This window comes from Acanthaster planci, linkage group LG02, assembly GCF_054643075.1.
Source record: "Acanthaster planci isolate LZ-2023a linkage group LG02, COTS_SCS, whole genome shotgun sequence".
Classification (NCBI taxonomy): Eukaryota; Metazoa; Echinodermata; class Asteroidea; order Valvatida; family Acanthasteridae; genus Acanthaster; species Acanthaster planci.
This window is the reverse complement of record NC_141778.1, coordinates 22,127,548-22,155,014: the sequence shown is the minus strand read 5'-3', so window position 1 is coordinate 22,155,014 and position 27,467 is coordinate 22,127,548. Positions and strand designations below refer to the sequence as shown.

General features: G+C 40.8%; 2 protein-coding genes across 3 annotated transcripts in view; one reads left to right on the top strand and one right to left on the bottom strand.

Annotated features, from left to right (window-relative positions):
- Positions 1-503: 503 nt before the first annotated feature.
- ccdc134 (coiled-coil domain containing 134) lies at positions 504-7,439 on the top strand. Its single transcript, XM_022229160.2, has 6 exons — positions 504-864; positions 2,209-2,330; positions 2,640-2,724; positions 3,107-3,285; positions 5,041-5,106; positions 5,417-7,439. The coding sequence occupies exons 1-6, from the start codon at positions 642-644 to the stop codon at positions 5,498-5,500; spliced, it is 759 nt and encodes a 252-aa protein (XP_022084852.2). The 5' UTR covers positions 504-641; the 3' UTR covers positions 5,501-7,439.
- Positions 7,323-27,467, bottom strand: part of LOC147800019 (acylglycerol kinase, mitochondrial-like) — a 22,430-nt gene continuing 2,285 nt past the window's right edge. The window contains exons 3-13 of one of the 2 annotated variants that reach the window (XM_087132519.1): positions 25,754-25,836; positions 24,974-25,049; positions 23,970-24,193; positions 23,335-23,404; positions 22,968-23,047; positions 10,723-10,783; positions 9,401-9,551; positions 9,179-9,318; positions 8,732-8,799; positions 8,396-8,495; positions 7,323-7,907 (exon numbers count right to left, since the gene is read on the bottom strand). In XM_087132519.1, the coding sequence (XP_086988645.1) occupies positions 7,767-7,907; positions 8,396-8,495; positions 8,732-8,799; positions 9,179-9,318; positions 9,401-9,551; positions 10,723-10,783; positions 22,968-23,047; positions 23,335-23,404; positions 23,970-24,193; positions 24,974-25,049; positions 25,754-25,836 (1,194 nt within the window). In that variant the 3' untranslated portion in view covers positions 7,323-7,766. The remainder of the gene's footprint in view (positions 7,908-8,395; positions 8,496-8,731; positions 8,800-9,178; positions 9,319-9,400; positions 9,552-10,722; positions 10,784-22,967; positions 23,048-23,334; positions 23,405-23,969; positions 24,194-24,973; positions 25,050-25,753; positions 25,837-27,467) is intronic. The other variant, XM_087132520.1, reaches the window with a different exon arrangement.

Genomic DNA, 27,467 nt, shown 5'->3' with positions numbered 1-27,467 from the left:
AGATCCAGATCTTACACGCGCTTAGAGCACGCACATAAATATAATATATAAAGGAATTTCACCTAAGAAAAGTGGAGATAATTGTATAATTTTTCTTTTTCTGCTGTATTCAGTTAACTGGGAAGCTGAAATCTGACAACTGTGACAAACAGTAAAAATTTGGGGCATGACATGTTTAGTTAAATCTTGCACTTGTCCCATGGCCGATCGACATGCAATACATTAACAACTCCATGCGCTTAGCTCGTCCAGTTTTATTCAGGTTTAATTCCCAATATCAGCCTGTTTCTTCCGGGACAGCGATCGTCTATCATTCAGCACATAATTTATCATTGAAAACAATTTAATGTTAGCGGCTCCTTCAAAATGAAAATGCAACAATAAATACTGCTTTTTGTTGATATAATTACTCGGGGATCGTTGCTGGAGATTACATGAGCGGCTGGAATGAAGCCTATGACCTAGCACCCGCAGACAGCTGTTGGGTCAATTGTTGGAGTTTGTACGCGTATACACATACATGTACAGCCTCATCATACGCGTTGCACATTTTTATTAAAATATTACCATAATATTACACGTGCAGAAAAGTTGACCTCGGAAAAGTTTTGATTATATGTTCAATTTTTAGACCTGAGGCTATGGATATCTCTTGCATTGTAGTTCCCTTTATTGCTGTTGTTCTGCTTTCAACGCAAGTTGTAGTTTGGGGCAAGGAGAATACTGCAAAACATTCATCAGGAACTGGTGCGGACGATAGCCGTAAAACGGAGGCGGGGCAGAGCGATACGGGCACGGCGGACAGAGAGGAGAAAGATGGCGCTGGTGCTGGGAAAAAGGACAGCGGCAAAGAGTTGGAAATGTGTATCCTTTATGCAAGTTACAAGTGTTTTACAAAGCTAGCGAACTCCAGAGGAAGCGATTCTCTAGCATCTGGCCTCAGAGCAAAGCCCTTGCTCTATTGTCTGGTGTATCTGGGCATCTATTTCTACCTCCATGATCGATCTGGAGAAGGAGTCAGGCGAATAAGAGGCAAAAGACAAGGTGTTCACTAGCTAGAACAAGGCTTCTTGTCATCAAAAGCTAACCAACGGGGGACACAAATGGATATAACTTAGGTGCTGGGGTTTTTTTTGGGGGGGGTCCATTGTTACTGTTGTAGGGGCCTGTGTATTTGCAGCATTTATGGATGGGTGCTGAATTTCCAGGCGTAAAATTGCCAATTGATAAATACCATAAATTGTGAAATGATGTCCCCTTTTTTTCAAAATATGTTGCGAGATTGCAATTCATACAGTCCTTTGAAAATTTTCTCAGTGTTTTTCTTCAAAAAATTCCAGCAAGTGAAACAAGTTTAATGATGTTTCAAGCATTTCTAGCTTTCTTAGGGATTCTTCTGGATAACTAATGGGAAAAATACACCTTTTCCCCCTGAATAAAAGATCTGAGCGAGTGATCTATGGCAAAGCATGCAGAGTTGGGTTTCCTTTGTATTTATGGATTGACTGAAAGCATGGAGATTGCATGTCTTTGTGTGGCCACTCAAACGTTGTCTTTTCCATTGTGTGGATATCAAGTCAAAGATAAAGCCTCAAAAATCAACAAGTGGGCCTTTGACTGCATAATCTTGTGTACAGTCTTGTGATAGTGGTGTCCATAGTTAATTTTATGCCATTTTTTGACCTTCAGGGAGGGTCAGTTGGTTGGGGAAAGCAGGGTTAAGAAATGTTTGAACCCAACAATTCTTGAAATTTTGCTTTTTCTTGCTGGGGAATTCCAGACTGGGTTGATGGCATGATATAAGTTTTTCCCCTCAGTCGGAGCCAAATATAAGGGCCGGTCAGAAATGATAGACAAACTTATTGTGAAATCCCCTGAAACATGGCTTCAGGCATTACATGTAGGCGTACTTGATGGAAGAAGGATTTCCAGTAAGGGATTTTAGTTTTGTATTTTTTCTTTTTAAATTAAACAATTGCGTCAGTGTCATGGCATCCTGGTATAAATGTTAATCATATAACTGTACATATGTACATATAGTATACACCGTGTTCCATGTAAAATTTGAATTAGAACGAGTAATTAAGCATGGTGGCCCAGAAAAAATAAGTCGGCATTTGAACGTTTTAAACTGAATTCTGTCAACTGTAGTGTCATATCATAAAGAATACTTGTACAGACGTTTTCCTTAAACAGTTCTCAAATCAGTCCAGAGGATTTTTCTTCAGAAGAGAAGCCAGCAGCATAGTGCCATCCAAGACATCTTTGACAAATACAACCACGAGCAACAGTTTAAGCTGATAGATTTGCTTCTTGACAAGATGCAAGAGGTGGGGGAATGGATAGGAGTGGTACAAGACGAGGGAGGGGCATAAGAGAACATGTATTTAAGGACACGTGCAGGTACCTGGCGCCTTGCTGCGCCCTCGGTTGTTTCTGTAAGAATTAACCAAGGATGGATGCAACTGCAAAACAGGGCCTTGATCTCAGACTCAGTGAAGTCAAGATGCCTTGATGTTGCCCCTACAACCCTTGTGATGTACAGACATGAGATAGCAGACATTACATCATAGGAATGATAGGTGACCTTTATCCCCCAGTTTTTATTTTATTGAATCATTTTCTTCTCTTTCAATCAGATATTAACCGAATCAAAGCAGACGCTGACAGGCTCTGGCTTTCAACCAGGAATGCCATTTCCCACCCATCAAGCAATAAAAGACAGTAAGAAGTACTACGCAGTTCTTTCAGTTGCATGCGTAGCATTGTTGGCAGGATTCTTGAGTGGGGGGGAAAGGCTTCAAATGTAGATGTGTTACATTTGCTGTGTCCTCTAGTGAGCCCCTTGAACCCTACTTGCCTCTCTCCGTCTGGGTGTACAGATAGATACTGGCTTTCCCGGAGCATGAGATGCAATGGACTGGCATCCCTCTCAGGGAGGAATAAGGCTTAGCAGCCGACTTTGCATATGCTTAAATTACCCATCTTTTTCATTTCATTAAACAGAATAGTTTGATGTGCACAACATGATGTGACATTATAACTGTGACATGGGCATGTGACGGTTGCAATCCCAGAGTGACTGTTTTCATTCCCTGTCTGGCAGGTCTTTCGCTGCTTCTAGAAAATCTTGCCTTTCTCGGTGACATCGTGCTGAGACTGCCCGACATAACCCACAGCTTGTACAGCAAGAAGAAAGAGTTACGGGAGGTTGTCCGCTGGGCAGTAACATACGCTGAACAGACGGGGTTCTATGATGACACTCACAAGAAGTTAATGAACTTGGTAATTTGATGTCCATTGTTTGCTTGAACTGTTAAACCAACACAGCTGTTGTTATCCAGTGACGCTAATTTTGCGTTTCTTGGGGTATCAAAGCCGACACTGATGTTTCCCTTTCAGTAGCTGCTTTGATGCAAAGCTCACCATAACTTTTGGTCAGTGATGGACAGTAAAACATTCAGAGTATTTGTAAACAGCCATCAGCTTGGGATTTCAAGCTATTCATGGTGACAGACAACTAAGATAGAAAGCTTGCGGTAGCACCATGCAAGGATACGATCTCTTTTGTGAGTCCGTATGGTTCTCACGGTTCTTTTAAGAACCATACAGACTCCCAAAAGAGATCGTATCCTTGCATGGTGCTACTGCAAGCATTCCACCTGAGCCATCAGCTTGCTGCATTGTTCAACTCATTCAGCGATCTACTCCTGAATGGACACATGCAATTGGACGAAAGGGCATTACTCAGGAACACAGGTGCCATGACGTGGCTGGTTTCAAGGCCCCACCTATTCAACATGACTTCTGATTCCCAAAGCTGCCTTCGGTATCACCTCAACTGTGGCTGGCAATAACACACATGCCTACGTATGTAAGCTGCCAGTAGCTACTAAGTGGCTATCCAGTTCAGAAGTGACTTTGTCACAAAGGCAGATGCGCCACGATTTGCAGGCTCCCATTGGACGATCGCTGAAGTTGCGTGTTAACTTCCAGTTCCATTGTTCCATGTAAACGGCCATCAATGCATGTAACTCTATGTGCAGTGCCTGTGCAGTGGGCGTTGTTTAAACTGAAGTGATGTCACACCTACGAACTGGAAAGCCGTTTCTCATAGATGCAAGTGTTTTTGCCGGCCATACTCAAGCAACTTCACCCTGTACCTTTGCTTGGAAATACCATTAAGCTAACTCACATTATACCACCAGTCAATACTCGACCCTCATAAGCTCCACTCTAGTATGCTTCACTCCTCTGCAGTACGATGGGACTGTCCATTTTCATGATGTACGAGCAACCTTAAAACCAGGGTTTCCCCTTGAGTATTGCTATGTTTGAGGTGGTCCAACAAATTTTGCCCAAATTCTAGTGCCTCAAAGAGAAGCATTTTCAAAAGAACCTAACTTAAATTCTATATAGTATCGCAGTATATTTTTATTAAATTTCCCCTCTAACATAAATCAATATTGTATTCTGTGTCTCTTTTTACAATTCTAAATGATTTGAAACTAATCTATTTCAAATGTCCAAGCTATGATTTTCCTTCCATCTCCGTCAGTTTCAAGTGTTGAGGTCGTGAAATTCAACAGAAAAGCCCGAGGTAGTCACTAAAATCAGTGAGGTGGACTGCCTCACAGTTGAATGGGCAGGGGAAACCTTGCTTGAAACCAAGAGACACATCCTCTGGCATGCTCTGGACAGCACACTTCTGTGTGAAAAGTATTTTGGCTATCAACTGGCGAGTAGGTGATAGAGCGGGCAACATCAAGAGTTCAGATAGTTTGCTGTCAGACACTCACGCCCGGCCCCTCTCCAACTTGGTTGCATCACTGATGACACAGTCCAACAAGAGTGGAGAGGTTTCATGTATCAGTCAAAGCTGGCGGTTTGAATTCCAAGCTTTCAGTTCACATTCATTTTGTCTATCGATACATCCTACGTACATTCACCTGTAGATGCGCTGGAAGGGAAGAAGCTTTTCCTCATTTCAGACAGAAACTGGTCCCGCCTCTCATGCTGGTGTGCGTTTCTTGTTTGCAGATGTCACAGGAACTCAGACTGATTAAGAGGGATCCTGATTATGTCAATCCGTTCAAAAGAGAAGAGGTCAGTATTACGAGAAATAATGATTATTGAATCCAGGTGACTTGTGTATTTTTTCAAATTGTGTGGACCACAGTAGTTGTATGAATCGTGGTATAAATATGATACCACTGTCCTCTTCACCTCATGTTGCAAGTGTGTTTCAAAAAGTGGCCAACTTCTTTGTTACGAAAAAACTTTTAAGCATTAGCATATGTGGTACGCCGCTCTGTGAAAAATGACGGCACTGAGTCATCAGCAACCGAAAAAATCCAACTTCTGTAGATTTTGACACAAATGAACATCGTCTTTTTCTTCTTGGATGATTGTGCAGGTAGCAGAACCGACACCACCGAAAAAGAAAAAAGAAAAGAAACCCAAAAAGAAAGGACCCAGGATATCCAGGGGTGAACTCTGAACCTTCCGTCCAAATCTCTGAGGTTTGTCATTGCTATGAACACCTGTGAGTGGGGGGGTTAGAGGGAGAGAGTTTGGGGGAGGGGAAGTTGGGAAGGGGAGGGGATAGCCAATGAGCACAGTGCGACGCATACTTAATTACTTCTGACTGGCAGCACTGTAGCTGGTTCAGCACTCACAAGGTGACAAGTCGACAGAGTTGAAGCAGTATAAGTTAGATTTTTTTCTTGAGGAATGAAGTAAGATTTCTGACACGCTGCACTCTGCAGAGATTCAGCTTTAAATAGAAAGACCACTCAGTTAATGTTTTGACCCTGAAGTGATTTGTGAGAAAAGCAAAATCCTGATATCAACTGAAACAGGTAATGAGGCTTCCCCTCCAAAGGAGGGTCGACTGAACTTGCCTAAACATTGCCCGACACACTTAAGTGTTACTGTTACATGAATGGAAAAAAAGACAGGTCACATGTTCCATCCCTGTAAAATCTAGGGAAGTGAATAAGCATTCCTTCCCATTTTAATCGGCTGTATTATATACTTTCCTGTGTGATCAGATTTCTCACCAGGGTCAGTGTCTGAGTGGGTTTATTTGCTATGGTTTAAAATTCAGAGAGAACTATAAAGCTAAAGGGGATAAACTTAGTCATTTTAGCGTCCACAAACAGAAACAAATTGGATAATGGCTACAAAATGCTTTCAGTTTAAACAATAAATCGTCGAAACGATCGTGACACATTGCTTATCCCATGATTAACAATGTAAATTACTGATTATGACTACTGCATGTAGAGCACGGCTCATTTGGACAAAATGTTACGGACAGTAAGCCTGGATACCTACAAGTAGAAGAAACTTCAGTTTGGTTTCATAGTACTGCCATAGTATATTAACACTCCCACCCCCAAAAAATTTCCACTGTTGAAGGACCAAAGAGTACAGATTTCTCCATTTGAATACAAATTAAATGAAGTCCTGGAACTTTTAAATTGTGCTGTTGGTATTAGTGTTACAGCACAGCTGGTGTGCTTCCATTTGCTGCAATTTATGTACATGCACCTGTTGTCATTAAGTTTGCCATAAGACCATGTGCTTGTGTGGTTCTGAGAAATAGCAGTGTGTTCCATCTGTAATGACCAGCTGAATGTGCACATTGTGTCAAACTGAAAGGCGCAATGGACTACAATATATTTAGAAAGATGGAAAAGAAAGATTTATTTTAGAGGTTTTTAGTACTTTGCATGATCTCTCAGCTCTGTAGAAGTAATTGTTACCCATAGTTCCTGCGTTTATCAGTTTTAATTATGCCAATATAATTCTGCATTTAATTTTTTGTTTAAACGATACAGTACTTTTTGAGTATTTGAACTTACATGTAATTGTTAAGCAGAGAGTGTAGACATTGAGCATGGCACGGATAACTCGGGGACTCAGAAGTCAAGGGACTCTGGAGTCAACTTGCCAAAGAAGTGATTTACTGAAAGTTGTTTAATGTGTACTGCTTTTTGAAAGCAGACTTGGATACTTTTCGACGGTGTCAAAGAAAATAACAGAGTGTCATTTACAAACTGCCGTCTCTCTCTGTGTGCTCAGTGATTTGCCTTCAGTCCAAACAATGTAATGTTATTTCCTTTCTTACTCCGTCACTCTGTTGTACACATGATGTCTGACTGAATTTTTGTATTGGATTTCTCTTCAGTACAATTTTAAACTCAGCAGCTGAGATACATTTTTAAAAAGACAAGGCAAGTTCATTTTTATACACTGATGTGAAAAATACTACCTAGAAGTAAAAAGGAATCTGTTTACAGCATCATACACTAATGTTTCTTTGCTAGTTGTGAAATTTTATTACACACCATGACGTCGTGACAAAATCGTTTTTCTACATGTAACTTGCTTTGGAACAAAATAAAAGCACTTTGTTGTGCTCAAAACACTCATTTTTGTTTTATTTTCCTTCCTGGGTGTACTTATGTTGACATAAGGTTTCTGTTGACCGTTTAAATATCTTGTTAAATGGAACATTGGAAGCTCAACTTCTGTCATTTTGCTCCATGAAATAGCAAATTCCTTCATTAGTAAAGTTGAAATCCTTTTCAATTCCTTTTTCTCTTTTGCTTGTCCGTCTTCTGGATTATGGCCCAGCTATTCATTGCCATGTTGTTCATGATGCCATCAGTCAAAATGCCTCTCACTCGCAAAGAAAAATAAGCAAATCCTGTGAAAACGGACAAATTTTATTGGCCGACAAAAGAACCAGGGAGTAATCATGTCCTTTGTGGCCCACCAATCACATTGTCCCTATCTTGCCTGTCTGTGAAGAATTGTAATTTTTTAGGAAGTATCTGCACTGTGATTGGCTGAGCCTCTAGTCTATCATTGTCCACACTGTACCATGCCTCTGCACCCTGGAAAGAGGGAGAAAAAAATCATGAGAAATTGTGATATCAAATGACAGCTGAGAAACAGGGACAGCTTTGTTAGAACAGAGGCTAGAACACGGAAAAGCAAGAGGAGGGAAGTGTTATTTCTTGGATGCATCATCAGCATGACTTGATTTGCTGTAAGTCAAATGCTAGTCTTTAATCTCAGGGTCTTTCACACCACAAGATGCATCTAACTTCACTTAAGTATTGAAACTGAAGAATGTCTTGATGAACTGTTCATGCCGACTTGAGACAGGTGAAGAGAGAAAGATGCACGTGCAAGTGTTGCATGTACGTGATGGTTCTTATAACATGTTCTTAAGACACTCCTGGCAGGGTGAAGAAAATCATGAGCAATGCTTCTGCAGCTAAAATTTCAAAAGTCTTTAAAAAAGTTCTTAAACTTGGCAAGGAATGGTCCCAGTCATCGCATCACTGTCAATGACTTTGACATCAATTGAAGTACCAACCTCCTTTAATACTGGTGTGATCTTAACTTCCCCGACCTCTTCTGTCTGGGTTTTGTACCGTCCACTTGCACCTCCTTGACTTGAATCAGTCCTTCTCCATCTGAACATATTCCAGCAAAAAAGTACTCACTATGCAGTTTCATTATGACTTAGGCTGCAAAAGTGACCTGCCATCGAAGGAACCAAGTGTTGATGAAGGGTCACAAATGATAATGCACCCCACACTCGGACCAATAATACAAGAGGGACAACACTGCTACCGTGAGCCTGATATCACTGACTAACCACTGAGCATTCCCTCAGACCCCCACAGGTTGTCACTTAATGGAAACCTACCCTTCTCTGATGTACTCTGTCCGTGACAGTTCAGCTGGTCCTTTCGTTAGCCTCAGGCCTCTAGGTGACTATGGAACCAAAGAAAAACAGACTTATAAATTACCGTTCCCTCAACAAAAACCAGTATGGAAATTGGCATTATTCTGTCTCAGAGATGGTTGGCCAGGCTTGAAGAAAGTGTAATGTTGTTAGGAGTGAAATTATGAAAACATTACACAACAACCCTGCAGACGCAGCTTGTGAGAAAATGTGTTTTACAGATAAGAGGTTGTAAAAACGACTATTGAGTGTGGGAAATCCCAGCATTTTGCTCGGTACACCCTCATTGTTTTCTGGCTACTATGAGTGATTCCAGTGGTCAAGACCGTCCTCTTGAAATGACATGCTGATACTGAAACCTCCACAATGCAACAGAAAAATGTAGACTAAAAATCAGAAAGCACAAACCATTTTGACTACATCCCTGTTGCCGGTGGCAACCACTAGCTCAGTGGTAACAATGTCATCCTCAGTCCATTTGATCTCCTTCTCTGCTTCGGTTCCTTCATCATCCGTGTTGGCCTCTGATTCTGAAACACAATAATTAGCTGAAAGTGTTTACAATCTTGTGATGATGATGTAAACTAAATGTGTGGCGCCCTCTGTAGTTACTGCTTGTATCCATTATACCTTTGCTCTCTTTTGGGCTGTTCCTCCAGATCATCAGCCTCTGCAGCCACGCCCACCAGTCGATGCCAGCATTTCTGACCACCACCTCTGGCTCTGATACTTCAAAGGCCGGCCTGTGTTTGATGTTGGCTTTCAACACGGGCGGCCACGCCTATTTAGGAGTCAAGTTGAGAAAACAGGGAAAATAAAATGGCCACTATGAGAGGGCATATAAGCAAGTTGGCAAAGCCTGATTTTTATTTCTACTTAAAACATGCAGCTAGAGTTTTTAGGATGAAAAAAGTTTTCCAACAAGTCCTTTTACCTGTATTTATTTTAAATTCTGATATATTTTAATCCATTTCATTCCAATTATCTTTGTTAATTGATAACATTTTCAATTTGCAGTCAACTCTTATTATTATAAAATTGGCTTTAACAAAATTCTGGTTATACAACAAACACATATCTTTGGTCCCGGTGAAAATGTGCACATTTCTATGGAGCGAAAATTTGTTAGAGCGAAATCACACTGTTCGAAATTCCTCTTACAACGAAGGTTTTTGTGACTCTGTTGTCTGAAAAAGCATCGTTGACGATCCATTTCCAACAAGCATTTACAACTCCTTGATCATGAAATTGGAAGCAGAGTTAGTCATTGACAGGTACATGGCTTGTGTCAGTTGTTTAATCTTGCTAACTCCAAATCTATTCATGGGAAGGTGCTAATTGGTTGGACAGCACGGTCCCTAATCAGCCATTTTAGTTACCAACAACAGCCAGTCATTAAAGTGATAGCCACGGTTTCGCTTTAAAGATGTATCACAATCATTACTGAAGTAGCTTCAATAGTTACGATATCTGTTGGATCTGTGAAAACGTTCGTTGTATCCGAAATTTGCTGTATGTGGAGCTGTGTGCAATGTCTTCAGTGTACTGTATGAAATGGTCCTTTTGTGTACATGTATAATGTAGCAAACATTCAAGTCGGAAGTGAATGCTTTTTGTTCTGGCATTACTGGGGTTGTGATGTTTTGTCAGTTTTGGAATTTATCCTTTTTAAATTGCCTCATTCTTAAATTAAGGGAACAGGGGAAGGATTCCTTTTTTTGGTTCTTGTTGATTTTCATTTTTTTAATATGTAAGCTGATGGTAATTAGAATCTGGAAAAGCCCATTGTGGAAGAATTATCGCTGCCTTATATGAATTCCCTTTGGCGGCGCGCACGTGGCACTGATGGCTGGCACGTGTCATTGAAGAGCTTTGATTATTTTTGATGTCTTGTGCACATCGCCGGCACGCTGTATATAGGGCAGCCGCATTCGTACAATTTTTGCACTTACATTTTTCAGAGTTGCAAAAACATAAGTTAACTTCCATTTCAAAGAGCCAAAGTACCAGTACCTGAAAAAGAACAAACACACAAAACATTCTCTTTTATACAAATAACAACTTCATTCTTTTAAAATCTGCAAAATTTGCCAGTTGCACAATTTACCATGTTTAACACCATTTCTCCTGTAGAGCAGGCTAAGCAACAAGATTTTACCCTCTTTACTGAATTATGTAACTGACAAATCCGTGCCAAGAACTTCATGTAGAATCAAAGCCTGGTACATTGATTTTTTCAAACATAGGCAGGTAGCTCGGATGGGAACCTTCCTGAATTGACTGGAAAACCATCCACAAGGCAGGAAATAATTCCCCAAGACTCATCATTCATTTGTATGTTGTGCTGGATGTCTTAGAACGCATATGTTTCACATACATGTGCTCTTACATAGAGGAGCCTACCAGGCAATGAGTTACATGTATGTGCTACAATGTGACAGCAAGTATGTACAAACCAGGATTGGTATTAAAGAAACACGGTAAGTTGTAACATCATGTGTTGAAAGATACAGAGACTCAAGGTCATCCCGCTCATTGGCAATGTTGACCTTTTTTTTTCCTTTGCCACCTTTCCTCCACCTCCTCCACCTTTTATTCAATTTATCTATTTACTACGCATTATTTTCTCTATTATCATTATTTACTACATTATTTGCTACATTATTATCATTATTATTAACATAATTATACAATATAGCATTAGTAGTAACTAAACGGATTTCTACAATCCTCAAATGGAAGTGGCGGGGCCATAAGTTAATCCCCATGGCTAGTTTCACACTCAGATAGAAGGAACGAAACCCAACAATTATCTCTGGTAATATTACTTCCATGGCCTAATTTTTGAAAGTAGTTCAGTGCCACACAATTACATTTTGCAATTTCAAACTGGTTTTACATTTACTGTTCCCCTCAACTTCACAGTGGTGTAAATTTGTTCAGTGCCCCACACAAACAAGATCTTCTCTAGATGTGCAATTCATATCAAGACATCTCTGAATAGCAATGTTCTTTTAGTTTGAGACTCATTTCTTTCCCTGAGGCACACACTTTGTCCATGTCAAACAATTTTCACTGAGAAGTGTCGCTTTACTGCAAACTTGTAACAACTTTATCTCATTCTGCAAAGTCCCGCCCACTGTATGTGACGCACTGAAATGCCAAAGTTGAACCTGTACACGTGTGTATGAATTAAACATAAGTGAATACATTATGACACGCAGACCTTGCACTTCATTAAACACAGACCATGAACCTCGGCTACACACAAACAACACAAGGAAATAATGGTAAAATTCATGTGCATAGAAAACTCAAAGCATTAGGCCACAGAAATCCTCGAACTCAAAATCCTTTGTGCAAGTAATTCTACACGGGAAAAAACGTGATGGTACAAAAGGCGTTGCTCTATTTCACAAGGAACATGGTGTGAGTAAGCAATGGCTACCGCTCACACAGTTATCTTATGACGAACGCTGTGCAGATGAAGTTAACATTCTTTCAGTGTTCTTCATGCTGATTGCAAAGCTTAAAAAGCAAGTAGAGAACACTATTAAACTGGACAATAACCAACATGCCTGTTTCACTGTTGTAAAAAAGTAGGTCATCAGAAAATTCAGTCGCTCCAGTGAGAAACTTTGAACAAAACAAAACAGAAAATAATACACTGTAAAAATATTGTGGTCTTCATTTATGATATTGAGAATGCAGGGGACTTTTGGCTGTTGTCATATAAGAGCCACTATTTCTTCAAGTAAAGCAAAGTGAATGAATGGTCTTTCCACAGATAACATCTGCCCCTGTGTTATTTATTTCTACAAGCGGGAACACTATCATTACACAGCATCATGCAAATTGTCTTCTGGGCACTCTCATGATTTCTGGTTCAACAAATTGGGCTACATTTTTAAGTTGCATAATCCAAATCAACATTAAACAACTTGCAGACTGTGTATTCTTTTTTGATGTTTTCTCCAAATACAACACTTGAATGTTGCTTTTTCCCACTCAATCTGGCATTTCAGTCTGTTTTTAGTTCAAATGCAGTCGCAGTGATTTTTAGGTACAGTTTTTCCTGCAGTGCAGTCTTGCAGTTAAAGTATGAAAACTCTTTCATGTTCCTGTTTAGTTTTATAAGCATTGAAAAGTGCACTTTTTGAAACTTAAACAATTATCCGTGCTTTCCAGGACAACTGAGGGTGCCGTTGCTTGATGGCATCGAGGAAAGACATTGTTCAGTGCATAGGTTTTTCTGTGCAAATTGTGAACTCAGAATGTACATGTACCTACTGCAAGCATTTCAGAGAAAGGGATTGATGTTTGCTTAGTGCTTTGCACATAAACAGCAATAATTAAGCATGGAAGAAAAAATTTCGTCCAGAAAGTCAGGACTTTTTCGTGTACAAACCAATGTAACATTGACGCTTTCTTCCTGAGATGACATCAAACCTTTGCTTATGAATATGAAATAAAAACCAAACAGGCAGTAAAATGCCATTTGAAATAGTGAAACAAAAGTTGGAAGTAAGGTAAACTGAGACACAAACCTGTAGTTTCAAGGTTTGCATTGAAATGAATTGATTGCAGCTACCCTTTAATGTGTTCTTCAGTCCTTGTTTTCCAATAAAGACCTAATGCCAAGCCATAAATTGACAGCTGATATATTAATGAGAATGGTACCATGGGCCATTTGTTGTCATGGCATTTGATGGACGATGAGTCTAATTGGTAATATGGAAACAGTTTCAGAGACCGGGAGGGTATGACACGTGGATGAGTTGTTGGCATATCAGGCAACACTGAAGTATCAAAGAAAAAAATCCAACAGCAGGGAACAGTGTTGGTTAGCATATTGTATTTGTTCTAACAACAGCTTGGCTTTGACCAATGAGCTGGTTTGGTTCCCACATATTCAAAATGAAATCTAATAATAAGCAACCTGACAGTGATGTTATGAAAACTACTGTCAAGGGCACATTTTGTGTTAGCCTGATTACACACGTCGCTGAAACCATCAACCATTTAATTGGATGCTGGGCTAATCAAATACGTGTACGTTGATCACAGAGCCAATGAAGTTGTTGCGCTTTGGACAACTTTTACACAAACCCACACATACACCACTTTATTTGGAGAACATGCAGTGTTCTTGTTGAACTCTGCTCCAAGTATGACCAGAACAACTTCAATGCAAAAACTGATGGATTTGGGATTCTACAATGACTCCCTCCATGGTGCATCCGCAATGCCGGAAAATGAGACCAACACTGATTACGTGTATACCATCACAGCATGTATCTTCCTCCTGATATCAACCGCTTTACTCATTATCCTCAACCCACTCTGTCTCCTAGCTCTGAGACACGTCAACACAGTCTACGACACCACCAAAGTGTTTCTCAGATCTATGACAGCTGCCGATCTGGGACTGGGGATTTTTGGGGCTGCTCCCATGACTGTTTCAACGTTCTGCGGAACCTGGCCGTTTGGGGATGCCATGTGTGGGCTGCAGTCATTCTTGTACATCTCCTTTGTTGCCAGTTCCCTCCTATCACTGCTCCTGCTCTCTGCAGACCGCTACATTTCCGTGGTGTATGCACTCCGTTATCATGCTTTAGTGACGGTGAAGCGAGCACGGATTGCAGCCTGTGCTGCCTGGGTAATTGGCTTATGCATTGCGACAGGGGCAGGCATTCTCACCAGCTGGGAAACTATCTACTCAAAGGGTGCACTGGCATGCACCTTTTACAAACCAGGCACAGATGTACTAATCTACCTGCAAGTTACATTTGCATCCACGGTGCTCAGCAGTTTGGTGGCACTTCTGACTGTGTACTGTAGACTTTCTCTGATTTCACGTCATCACGCACGCCGCATTCATGCCGACAACCAGCTCGCTCAACAGGGAAATCAGCCAGCAAGACCTAAACACAGGGCACTGAATACCTTGTTCCTCGTAGCTTTGAGTGCACTGCTTTTCAATCTTCTGCCTGTTCTTTATTTTTTCCTATCACATAACCCATCCTACACAGTAACAACCTTCTTTCTAACTCTGCTACCCTGTTTAACAAACAGCTGGGTAAATGTAGTCATCTATTACTTCAGGAATACAGAGATTCGCAAAGCAACCAAACAACTTCTAGTATCCTATTACCACTTTTGCAAACGGGGCAACCCATTTAATACGCAGTAATTGTAACTCATGCAGAAGAAACTGAAAAAAAAATCCTTCCCTATTTTGCTTCAAGCAGCAAATATGTTTAAAAGCCAGCAATGTATGCTACAGATTAAATACGGATGAAAGGTTTACTGCTGCTATTAGGGACTGTATTCAGCAACGCACACCACATCATTATAAACAACTTGTAACAATAACTTGTTGCACACATCATGTAAGACAGGATCTTCAATTAAAGTGAGAACGAATTGACCTTATTATGTACATTTCTGCAACATAACATGCTACATTTCTACCACATTCATTAGCCACTTGTTTGTGTCCTCTTGTACAGGAAAGTAGTTACTGGTAGCTAAATGTACATTTACCTGAATTTCAGTGTGTTTACAAGATACTCTTTGTTGGGCTGCCCATCAAGATTGATATCTTGTTTAACTCCTGTGATGATGGAAGATACTACAAACAATCACCTCAATTTGGTTTGCAGACATCTCTTGAAGGTTACTTGAGAGGAATTTGTATCCCAAAACATAAATCTGTGGATGCATGTAGGCATTGTTTGGCATGCACAAGGGTTTATCCACTACGAACACATGGCAAGGGTTCCCCTGTTTCTCAGAATGACAAAATCAACATTCAGAATTTGCGTCTTGGCATAAACAGAAAAATGCCCTTTTAAACTAGTTATAGTTGAGCTCTGAAGACAAATGACACTGCGTTCAATTAGGATGCTTCAATATTAATTTGAACAGATAAAATCAGAGAAAACGTGTTTCCTTAGAGGTGCTCTTTAAGAGGGAATTATTTACTTCAAAGTGTGGCATGGTGTCCTACAACCTTAACTCTGTGAGATGGAACAATTTCAAAGAGAAGTGTAGAAATACGTTGACAAATGTTTATTGAGGTTGCAGATTACGTTCAATTTTTATCTATTATGTTTCCGTCTCAAATAGTGCTGCTACAACGTAAATGCAGTACTTCAAATTAATATGCACTTGTGTCAAGGAGGAAAATACAGTGCATTTTTTATTTGGCCATTTAGTCAGACTGCGTGTATTTCTAGATACATGAGGTTGCTCCTGATGCATATTACCATTGCAACTGATGAGCTCGTGGTTTGAATTTGGAATTGTGAATTTGGCACAGTGACAACTTAACGATCCTATGGTGTATGTTCATGTACTGAATGACAAGAGTCTGTCTTTGGACTTTGTGACGAGCGCAACTCACTTGAAGTTAGCGCGCTCATAAACATATTTGTAATATTTACAATGTTATCAGCGAGCCATCAAGCGGCACTCAAGCCTTCGAAGTCGCCACCGCCAAGGCCATAACCTGACTTCAAAAGACAGGTTCAACCTAAAGCAATATTGACCGAGACCTTTGATGCAAATGGATACCTCAATAGCCATTGCGATGTTAAAATAAATCTTTCAAGCATTTAGGTAAGTTCAATGTAACATATGCCAAAGTCACAGTTACTGTTTTTCCATTTGTCTTGCCAATGAAAGTTACATCACATCTGCAACAAGAAATTACTTCATCTATTAAAAATCAACTTTTGCCGTTGCGTGTTAACTATCATTTACTCTTTTAGCCGGTAGTTTTCTTTGAATTAGGCAATTTCCGATAACAAAACCCCCGCTTTGCTGCAACATGGTATCAACAATAGACTGACCCAGAAGCCCTGCCCACTGTTGTGACGCAAAACATCACGTGCTCCTCAGTGCACTGAATGAATGCCACAGAATAATCAGAATATTCATTAGAATTAACTTCATGAATGATGCAGTGGTTCCACACAAGCTTGTATCCCTACATGTACATGCCATAAAAACCTGACCACATCAAGCAGTAGTCTGGATTTTCTTGATTGTAATTGAAATATTTTGGATAGATGCCTGTGTATCATGACAAATACACTCGTAGGGGAAACACGGGGTTCAGACTCAACCCACTCGTTTCTCTACGCCTCGCAGCTCACAGAGAAAGAGTTAGGGTCAGGAAGGCTGCACAGAACTCTGTAACTCGTGAAATAATAGATGGGGAATTCCCTACTTGGCGTTCACCATACATGTAGGCCTACATGTACATGTAAAAGGTCGAGGTTGGCACCCTCGTTGTTTGACCCGAGGTACACAATGTTGTGTTTGTGCCACTTGGGATAGAGCCCATATTTTGCATATCAGGACTTCTGGGAAGATGTGTAGTAGTGATCTCCAAGTTTGCTTCCAAAAAAAAAAAAGAGTTTTGATGTACATGTACTATGTGAGGTGGTATACAGTCAGCCAATGTTTTATCCAGTCTTTAAGATTGGGTGAGTGACAGGCAGTCAACCAGCAGGAATGGCTAACTGCCTTAGGAAGTTTCAAATAAAGTGCCGCGTACAGCAGAGCACGAGGAGAAATGACTGATATAATCCGTGCTGAATTACTGAAACAGATCAATTTGTTAGTACGATGCAAAATGGAATTGTCCAAGAAGAAAATATACTGTGTTTAAGTATTTAGCTTCCTTGGGTCAGACCTGTATATTTCTGCATAGCCACTGATGGAAATTAACACTGTGACAAATGATCCTGTGATTTGAGTAAGGAATAGTGACGACTTGAGGAGAGTATCTGACAGGACAGAAGTGATTCTAGAGTACACGTATGATAAACTCTATCTTTGGATTGCATTGTGGAGGGTACATATGAACACACGCCTACAACTCTCAGCTACGCATCACGTAATCTGTGAGCAGTTAAGCGGCATTCGATCACCCGAAGCCTCCACCACCAAGGCCAGAAACCAGCATCAATTGCCAGTCTCAGCCTCAAGCAGTATTGGCCAAAAACTGTTATGAAAATTGTTATTTGGATAGCCATCGCAAACAGGTTTGCTCGAAAATGAACAGGCAACCACATGCATTCTGTTGACTTGAAAGTAAGATACATCAAAGTCACGGTTGATGTCTTTCCATTTGCCTCGCCAATGAAATTCTCATCAAATCTACAAGAAGAAATCAGTTCATTCATTAAAAGTAATTTTTTCTGTCATGTCATAACTGTTGTTAATTCCCCTTAGCCATCAGTTTTCTTTAAATCAGGGAAGTTTTGATGCAAAATCCCCTGCTTTGCTGCAACATGGTACCAACAATAGACTGACCCAGAAGCCCTGCCCACTGTTGTGACGTAAACTGCATGTATCGTGACTCTTCAGTGAAGTAAATGAGTACCACAAATCTTACGTGTTACGTTCTACAGTATATTCATTACAATTAACCTGATGAATTATGCATTGACTACAAAGAAGCTTGTTCCCACGTATAATAAAATTAATGTTTACCACTGAAAGCAGTCTTGATTTCTCAATTGAAGTGGAACAGTGTTGATGTGTACTGTGAACAAATACACATGCATATAAACCACATTTTGCAAAAAGAGCATCAACTCTTTACTAACACAATCAACCCTGCCTACTTTAGTTTAGTAACCTGTTTATGGACTATGTACATAAACAGGTTCAAAGCTTGAGATGAGTAGTGAACATAACAGCTCTTGATCACAATGTATTATGTTCAAACAGGTATATTCAACAGTGACATGCTCTGGCTACGATGATTTCGTTACACAATATTTGTCCATCTCCTTTACATGCATATTTTTACTACAATATGAGCCCTGAGCAAGACCAAGAGAGGGCGCAATTTTCCTAGCAATGGAGGCTCCTTTGGTTGGAACAGCACTTCGCTGGTTCACAAATGACTTTGAAATGCATGTGTTACGGGCACTTTGCTACCAGAAAACTATTCACTTCCGACCAACATGGCTCTTTTTAACTGATGAGGGGATGCTTGTGCTCAAGGTATACGTAGATAGCAGGGACAAACTGTTGCTGCTACAGTCCCTTGTCAGTGGGGCAAGGAAAATCTTATTAAAGCTTGTCAATATTTTGCCTCAAAATGACCTCATTTGCAGTGCATCAGTGTATTTTAGGCAACTTTTGTCAAGCTAAGAGCATTCTTTGTGGATCAATCACTGTTTAGTTTGGAAGTGTTTCTGTCAGGGATTACCAAAAGTTGAACTCTGTTCTTCGATCAGCAGAGATCAGTAGAATGGAATCCTACAGTGACAACAGGTGTAATAAGAGTTTGTAACTGATGAGTGTGAGACAAATGATCGATGATTTAATTCTGTGTTCGAACTATTTTTATGTTTAAGAAAATACTTGTTTTGTGAAGAATCTGTGTTTTGGTGCAGTGACATACAATGTACTTGTGCAAAAACAAGCACTTTCCTCATTTAGTCCTTGTTTAATTGAAGAAGGCAGAGTTTGTGAAATAAGAGACTTTGCTCTCATATTCTTGGCTAACTTGAGTATGTCATTGCTGACTTTCTTTGGGAGTCCATGTCAACAGAAGAATGACTTTCAAAGTGGGAAGGGGGCAGTCGTGAGTCCATCAAGCATCAGCCATTAAAACAAGTAGCCATGTTTCAGGAATTGTAAAAAATCATAGGACCTGCAAAGAAGGGGGGAGCAGGGGCCAAGCCCCCAATCGGAAAAGTGGAAGGGGGGGGGCCACTGGTCCCCCTGCCCCAAGCCCTGCCCCGGTTTGCGACATGACAGATGTTTAGAGAAGATCGTGAGAATCATTACTGGGGGAGACTGTTACAAGGCAGTGGTGTCAGGATCTGCTGAGATGAGAAACCTCAAAGAACCTCAAATGAAAAAGCACCGAAGAAAGTTGGCAGAGTCACAGGAACTGAACTTGTTGAGCTTTTCTGTGAGGATGTGATCTGAGGCTGGGGAAGAGCAACTAGAAATGGGAAGACCAGCCCAAGAGAAGATCCAGTTGAAGTTGGTGTGACTGGCAAAGGTGACAGGCAGACTGGAGCGAAACTCAGACCAGGCTGTGTTGGTGCACGTGATCTGAGGACAAGACCACGGAGGGACCATCCCAGGAGCGGCAGAGTGTGCCTTGTACTGAAGACAGTCTACAGACACTGGTACAGTGGTGAGTCATTCTCCTTGCAAGTGTGTGGAAGTTGGCAGAAGTGATGCAATAAGTGTATATGCTGAGTGGTTTGTGTACTTTCAAGATATTGCGAACAGTTCTAGGGATAGAATCGATCAAACTGATAATGATGAAGAGCTAACGTACACTAGAAATGTAAACAATGAATTACCAAATGTCTAATCCAACTGGCTAGTCCAGTTTGAACTGGAAAGGATTGAAGTGCAACAGAGAGACCATGAGCTGAAATTCAGCGAGAATAATGGCTTCAAACAGAGAAATAAGAAGGGGTGAAAATGAAAGAAGCAAGGAAATGATGGATGCACCAAATGTTCAAGTTCTAACAGAAAGTTCTGAGGGATTCTGATGACATTGACATCAGGGTTACCCTGCCAATTCAAATGTAAAGGCGGTCCACCTCACTGATTTCAGTGATGTTGAATTTTACCACCTCACACGTAAAATATGGACAAAGACAGAAGGAAAAGCAACATAATTTAGGTATTTTGAAATAGATGCAAATTGTAATGATAAAGAGGGACACAGAATACAATGTCGATTATTTTTCTAAAGAGGAAATCCAGACTGAACGTACTATTATACTATTTGGACTTTATTTTAGGCCATTTTGAAAATACTCCAATTTAGGCAACATTTGTTTGACCATCTCACACATATCAGTACCCCAAGGGAAACCTGATTGACAAATATCTTTGAAAATTTGAAGGTCATGCATGAATGACAGCAAGAGCTAGAGTAGCTGAAGTAGGTAAGCCTTTGGCAGACTTAGCTGTGATAGCTTAAAGAGGGTTATGATCATGAAGCACTGGCTGAAGGCTGATGCTTGCAGAAAAAAAAATTAGGAACAGTAGGAAGGGAAGTAATGAGTCTGACAGGGAATGGACAGTCAGGATATATCAGACGTTTATGGATGACTTCAGACAGGGTTGAAAATTTGTCAGTTATGAAGAAGGTTGTGGTATCCACAACCAAATATTGTGATATTTGGTTGTTTGGCTTGGAAGCAAGAATCTAGACAGTTAGCTGATGATTATGTAACAATTAGGAATGGTCTCATGAATCAGGGAGATAGGCAAAGGCTGAAATCTAGAGACATAAGGGAGGAAAAGGGGCAGTTATTCATTTTACTGAATAGAGTGAAAGTATCAGGTAGAGGTTGCTCAAGTTCAGGTTCTCAGAAACAAGACCTAGAAAGGACCTACATGCACATGTATAATAAGTGTTTTAAGTGTTATGAAATGGTCATAGATGGTTGGAAAGCTGATAGCAGATAGATGCTAGCATGAAAGAGCAAGCAAATGCACAGCCTAAGAAAGTGATTGTGTGTGTAGATACTAATACTTTTTAATTAAACAAGAGTGTCGGGAAATGAAGCTCAGGGATGTGACAGGGGTACGACCATGTGGCATGGTCGATTACATGTACTTCACATGTAGACTGTGAAATATTTAACTGGGTGGATTGAGGTGGCAGTGGCCCCCAGATTACTGTAAATGCTACTCCGGTGGGTAATGAAGTAGGCCTACGTTATGCACCAGATGATCTTGCCTTAGCATTTATGTGCAGAAAGGATACAAGAAGCAAGATACGAGGGCAAGAGTGTACTAAAGTTACAAAACTGACGTTAAAAATACGTAAGTTGATGACAAAAACGAAGAGGACCCTATGCCAGGCAAAAACGAAACTGAGGAAGTGACATTACGTGAAGATTCAGAAAAGTTCATAGGCACTGAGGAATCTAGAGACTGTTATGGTACATCCAGATAGAAGCTACTGGTTCATGTTGTAAAAGATGGTACAAAGTTGAGTAAGAATTTTAAAAATGATAGAGATTTGGGATAGAGTGATACCTGAGAAATATATATCGCTGAGGAGAAAGTGTGTCACTTTGTGAAAAATGGAATCTTGTTTGTATAGAAAATGGAGTCCTTAACAAGCTCAAAGTTCGGATGATATTTCAGATCATAATTCAAGAGACATACAGAACAAATACATGTATATCATGCATGGCATGATACACCACTAGCTGGACATCTTGAAACAGATAAAACCAATAAACGTCTAGCCAAATCTGCATTCACATGTGGATAATGTTGTATGTGTAAGTCATGTGACTGATGTCAGAAAATGGCACGGCATAACGGAGTGAGCAATGCTCATGCCAAAACGCTTCCTTTTTATTAATAAGTGCAATGTGAGAAATAGGCAACTACATACTGTGAGGCTATACCAATCTCAAATCAATAAGCAAAAGCCACTGCTGATCAGGCTGCTGGCAAGGGTAGGAATATCAGAAGAAATCATCTCTCTGAGGGACACACTTCATGTCTTGACTTATGAAAGAAAAGTAAGAGCTTCTTGGTACATGTATTAGTCATTAAAAGCAAGTCCATGCCACCATCGGACCACAGGTCAAATACTACAGTTTAACAGGACCCTAATTTGCATACAGAGTGAGTTGTGGGAACACGCATTTGTCTCCACATTCTTTATCTCCACAACATCTGTGTTTCCGTGCCTGTGTAGTCCCTACAACTAACTATGAATCAAGTATATTCTGACTAATCTATAATTATGCACGATGAACCTTGAGTGACAAGCCCGACTTCGGATTGACCTGATTTGTACCCCCTAAAAGTACAAAATGCAGCCAACAATAACTTACGGTAATAGTCAAGGTGACTTTTACTACCAACCTCTCTCTTCTTTGCTGGGGGTGGGAACTTCTACAGAGAGTGGTAGTGGTACTTTATACTCTTGACTAGTTACTAATTTGACAATTTAATACCTCTAATAATAATAATAAGGAACATTTATATTGTGCAGATACTATACAAATATACTTAACTGCGCATAACAATACCCATCACTAGCAGAGATGAAAATCAGGTGTTGGAGAAAGCTTCATGAAAGAGAGGGGCAGAAAGCTAAATCCGTTTGAGCATTGTTTTAACACATGCAGCGCTGTGTTTGAAGATGACAGAGCAGGCGGCAACTTACTTTGTGCTGCGTTGCCTGGCTTCTTGAAGTGGTCCCCATTCCAGATTGTTGACTGTGAATACCTTCCTTCCGTCTTCACCCTGGGAAAAGTTGAAGACAAACTATTAATTTCAATGCCCCTTGACAAATCGAATCAAAAGTTCTAATACCAAAGGGTCAACAGTTTTCAAAAACACTCAGTTTTGTCAGTCAAGAAACTTGGGGGAAATGGTTACTGGCAAAACCCAAACATGAAGAAATCTAATTGCAAATAAATGTGAAATTTGAACAAAATGCGTTTCTTGGCTAAAGGATCTTTATCACAAAGACAACCGATGGACATTTATGAAGTTTCTCCTGACTTTTCAATGCCTTCTTCTCCCCTCACCTGTATTGCCATGACATCCACAGGTTCCGTCAGACCTCGGATGACTGCCAGAGCTGCATTGCCCATCCACCTTCAACCAAAACAAACTAATCTTACGAGACGTCAAAGTTTTGTGGGAGGTTACAGAAACTTCTCTTGCAGTTCCAAACTCATTTTTTTTTTCATTCATCAATCCAGAGCACTAGGGTTGAAACAGCCTAAATGGACCATGTACAATTGTCACCAGTGGTCTCATGTCATTGGATCCAGCAGCAGTAATAGAGGGTGTAGAACGCAGTGACACATACCTAGGCGTGATTTCTACACTGTAAAGCTTAGAAATGAAGATTTGATGAAAGGACACAGGTGTGAAATATACCATGCTTGCTACTTCTAAACTGATCTAAACTTAAAAGCAACGATGTATAATAACACTGTATTCATGCAGTGAATTCACAAGAAGTTAAACGTAATTTCAACTTTCCTGATGTACGCTGCGGATGTTTGGTGATCAGCTACACGAGGCAAGGATTTAGTACAAGTGGCTATGGGAAGTTGCTGCAGTCAGTAAGCAATGGCTTCTATCACTGACACACTATTTCCAGTTGCATCCGCAACTTCTGGACACATAGCCTTAGTCTCCAGTCAAGACTCACCTCACATCGGATTCGGCATTGGCATACAAGAACCGGGCCAAGCTGTTTGTGGTGCCGACTGGGATGATCCCCAGAGGCCACCGTACACTGATAGAGGCTTCATCTTCTCTGCGCAGCAGCCCGGTGATGACTTCTCCTACTGTACCGTCGCCACCGGCAACCACGACTGCATCAGTGGCTTCCAAGTAAGCAGCTTTCTCTTTTGCGTTTCCTTCACTTTCAGTCTGCACACAACAGAAAAGAAAAGTAATCAATGTTTTAAGAATGTTAAAACAGGTGGAGTAGCATTTTCATCTTAGGAGTGATAACTGGAACAGAGTGACCCGAAAAAAAGGTAAAATTACAAGCAGCACAAGATCTCCAACTGCATTCTTTTTTTATCATACTTTTCCCTTTTTTGCATCAATTGGGCAGATCCAAAATTGAAAGGAATCACAAAATGCTTGTCACAAAATAGTTAAAGTCATCTTTTGTGAGCAAACCGAGATGCAAAACATGAATGCCGTGGTACCGTTTGTTTACACTAAAATTGAGGGTAAATCAAAGAAATCAAAGAACAGTCCTTCTACAATACTACAATTACAAATGCATTCAAAAGTCAACAATACCCAACAAAATGCAATGCACATGCATAATCAATTTTGCAGATTGTTTTCAAGCTCCTCGGATACTGTAAAATCCCTGACAAAAACATTTTCACACTAGCTGTGATAACGAACCTTTACAGAAGTCTACTCAATATATTTGAAAGAGCGATAGAAACACAAACTGACTTTTCTTGAGTTGTCAGGGCAAAGGACAAAAGTAAAGGGACCACGTAAGCCCTGCACACATTAAGTAAGTTGGAATTTATCTTCGCAAGACAGAACTATGAAAATAATGAAGGCAATTCTAGAATGTAATATTTAGTCTGCTTGGGTATCTTTCTTCTGTTTTTGTGAAAGTGTGGCAGGTACATGTAATGACTTCACAAAACAGGTGCATGTATCTTCCCACGCCCTCACCTTTACAATTTCCATGTCAATGCCAGCAAGATGGAGCAGGGGGGCTGCATTCTTGTCAAACAGCTTCTTTGCCTTCCTACAAAGGAACACACAGCAAATGTATTGCAAAAAGGAAAACTGAAACTAACATTTACAAAGCCTAGAGTATGCGTCAGGTATCAACTGGTTTGATCAATATATTACAACTGGACTGGTGTAGTCACGAGTGAAAAATGAAATAGGGGAAATGTTTACAGAACTTGTATTGAGTACAATGCTGCATAAATACAGACCCTATGCAGGAACCATAGATGGGGTGTTGTGACTACTTAAAGCCCAACTACCGGTAATTTTCATTAGTATGTGAAGAAGCCCATAATGCCTTTCTGTGAGTATTCATTATTGAGTGTTGATTATACTGAGTATTAAGTCTAACAAGTATTGAGACAATTTCATATTCTCCTTGTATTTCCACACTGAGTATTGTATACATGTACACTCAGTATCAAGTATACTGAGTATTGTGAGTTACTCAGTGTTCTTCGTCTGAGTATTCAGTGCCAGCCAGTTGTGGTATTTAAGTAAGACTCTCTCTTTGCCATTACTGAGGGGAATAAAGGGACACAAAGCCCACACCATAAATAACTCACCAACTTAAGCCAAAATTTGGTCGACTCATGCGCAACACTGAACAAACAGGGCAACCTGCCCAACTGGTTGTTACAACATGAAGGTGTGTTTGAAACAAACTTTCACAAAGACACAAAACAGCCTGAATAAATGGGGCCAAGTGAAACTTACCCATTTTTGGCTGCTGGGTTTAAGATCACTGTAACTTTCCTGGGTTTTTCTGTTGCATACTTGATGGTCTCCTGGCCATAAATCTACGAGAAGGTTGAAAGTCTCAAATTGATTAAAGAAAAAAAAAAAGAAAAAACACCTGATCACACTGTACAATTTATTACACTCAGGAAGTATCCCAGCAATGCCGACTTCAATTACATGCTCTCTAAATAAACTTGAACATGTACAGTGTACATACATCGATTATATCAGTGTAATAGTTGAGACCACTGAAGAACTTCACAAGACCAAAACAAGACCTCCAGTCTGAATTCAAGTCACAAACTATTCAAATGAACTGCAGCAAAAGTATTCCCTTTTCACCCTGTTACATATGTACTTGTGTCTGGTCTTGTGCATGGTCTCATGACTGGTCTTGTGCATGGTGTTGTGACTGGTCTTGTGCATGGTGTTATGACTGGTCTTGTGCATGGTCTCCTGACTGGTCTTGTGACTGGTCTTGTGCATGGTGTTGTGACTGGTCTTGTGCATGGTGTTGTGACTGGTCTTGTGCATGGTCTCATGACTGGTCTTGTGCATTGTCTCATGACTGGTCTTGTGCATGGTCTCGTGACTGGTCTTGTGCATGGTCTCCTGACTGGTCTCGTGACTGGTCTTGTGCATGGTGTTGTGACTGGTCTTGTGCATGGTGTTGTGACTGGTCTTGTGCATGGTCTCATGACTGGTCTTGTGCATGGTCTCCTGACTGGTCTTGTGACTGGTCTTGTGCATGGTGTTGTGACTGGTCTTGTGCATGGTGTTGTGACTGGTCTTGTGCATGGTGTTGTGACTGGTCTTGTGCATGGTCTCGCGACTGGTCTTGTGCATGGTCTCGTGACTGGTCTTGTGCATGGTCTCATGACTGGTTTTGTGCATGGTGTTGTGACTGGTCTTGTGCATGGTGTTGTGACTGGTCTTGTGCATGGTCTCGTGACTGGTCTTGTGCATGGTCTCATGACTGGTCTTGTGCATGGTGTTGTGACTGGTCTTGTGCATGGTCTCGTGACTGGTCTTGTGCATGGTGTTGTGACTGGTCTTGTGCATGGTCTCATGACTGGTCTTGTGCATGGTCTTGTGCATGGTCTCGCGACTGGTCTTGTGCATGGTCTCGCGACTGGTCTTGTGCATGGTCTCATGACTGGTCTTGTGCATGGTCTCGTGACAGGTCTTGTGACTGGTCTTGTGCATGGTCTCGTGACTGCTCTTGTGACTGGTCTTGTGCATGGTCTCGTGACAGGTCTTGTGACTGGTCTTGTGCATGGTCTCGTGACTGGTCTTGTGCATGGTCTCGTGACTGGTCTCGTGCATGGTCTCATGACTGGTCTTGTGCATGGTGTTGTGACTGGTCTTGTGCATGGTCTCGTGACTGGTCTTGTGCATGGTGTTGTGACTGGTCTTGTGCATGGTCTCGCGACTGGTCTTGTGCATGGTGTTGTGACTGGTCTTGTGCATGGTCTCATGACTGGTCTTGTGCATGGTCTCGTGACTGGTCTTGTGCATGGTCTCGTGACTGGTCTTGTGCATGGTCTCATGACTGGTCTTGTGCATGGTCTCGTGACTGGTCTTGTGCATGGTCTCGTGACTGGTCTTGTGCATGGTCTCATGACTGGTCTTGTGCATGGTGTTGTGACTGGTCTTGTGCATGGTCTCATGACTGGTCTTGTGCATGGTC

Excerpts from the sequence above, each read along its gene's own strand:
- ccdc134 (XM_022229160.2), top strand. The coding sequence starts at position 642 with ATGGATATCTCTTGCATTGTAGTTCCCTTTATTGCTGTTGTTCTGCTT. Across the intron at positions 2,331-2,639 it reads TTCTTGACAAGATGCAAGAG|ATATTAACCGAATCAAAGCA; the intron begins GTGGGGGAATGG and ends TCTTTCAATCAG. Across the intron at positions 3,286-5,040 it reads ACAAGAAGTTAATGAACTTG|ATGTCACAGGAACTCAGACT; the intron begins GTAATTTGATGT and ends TCTTGTTTGCAG.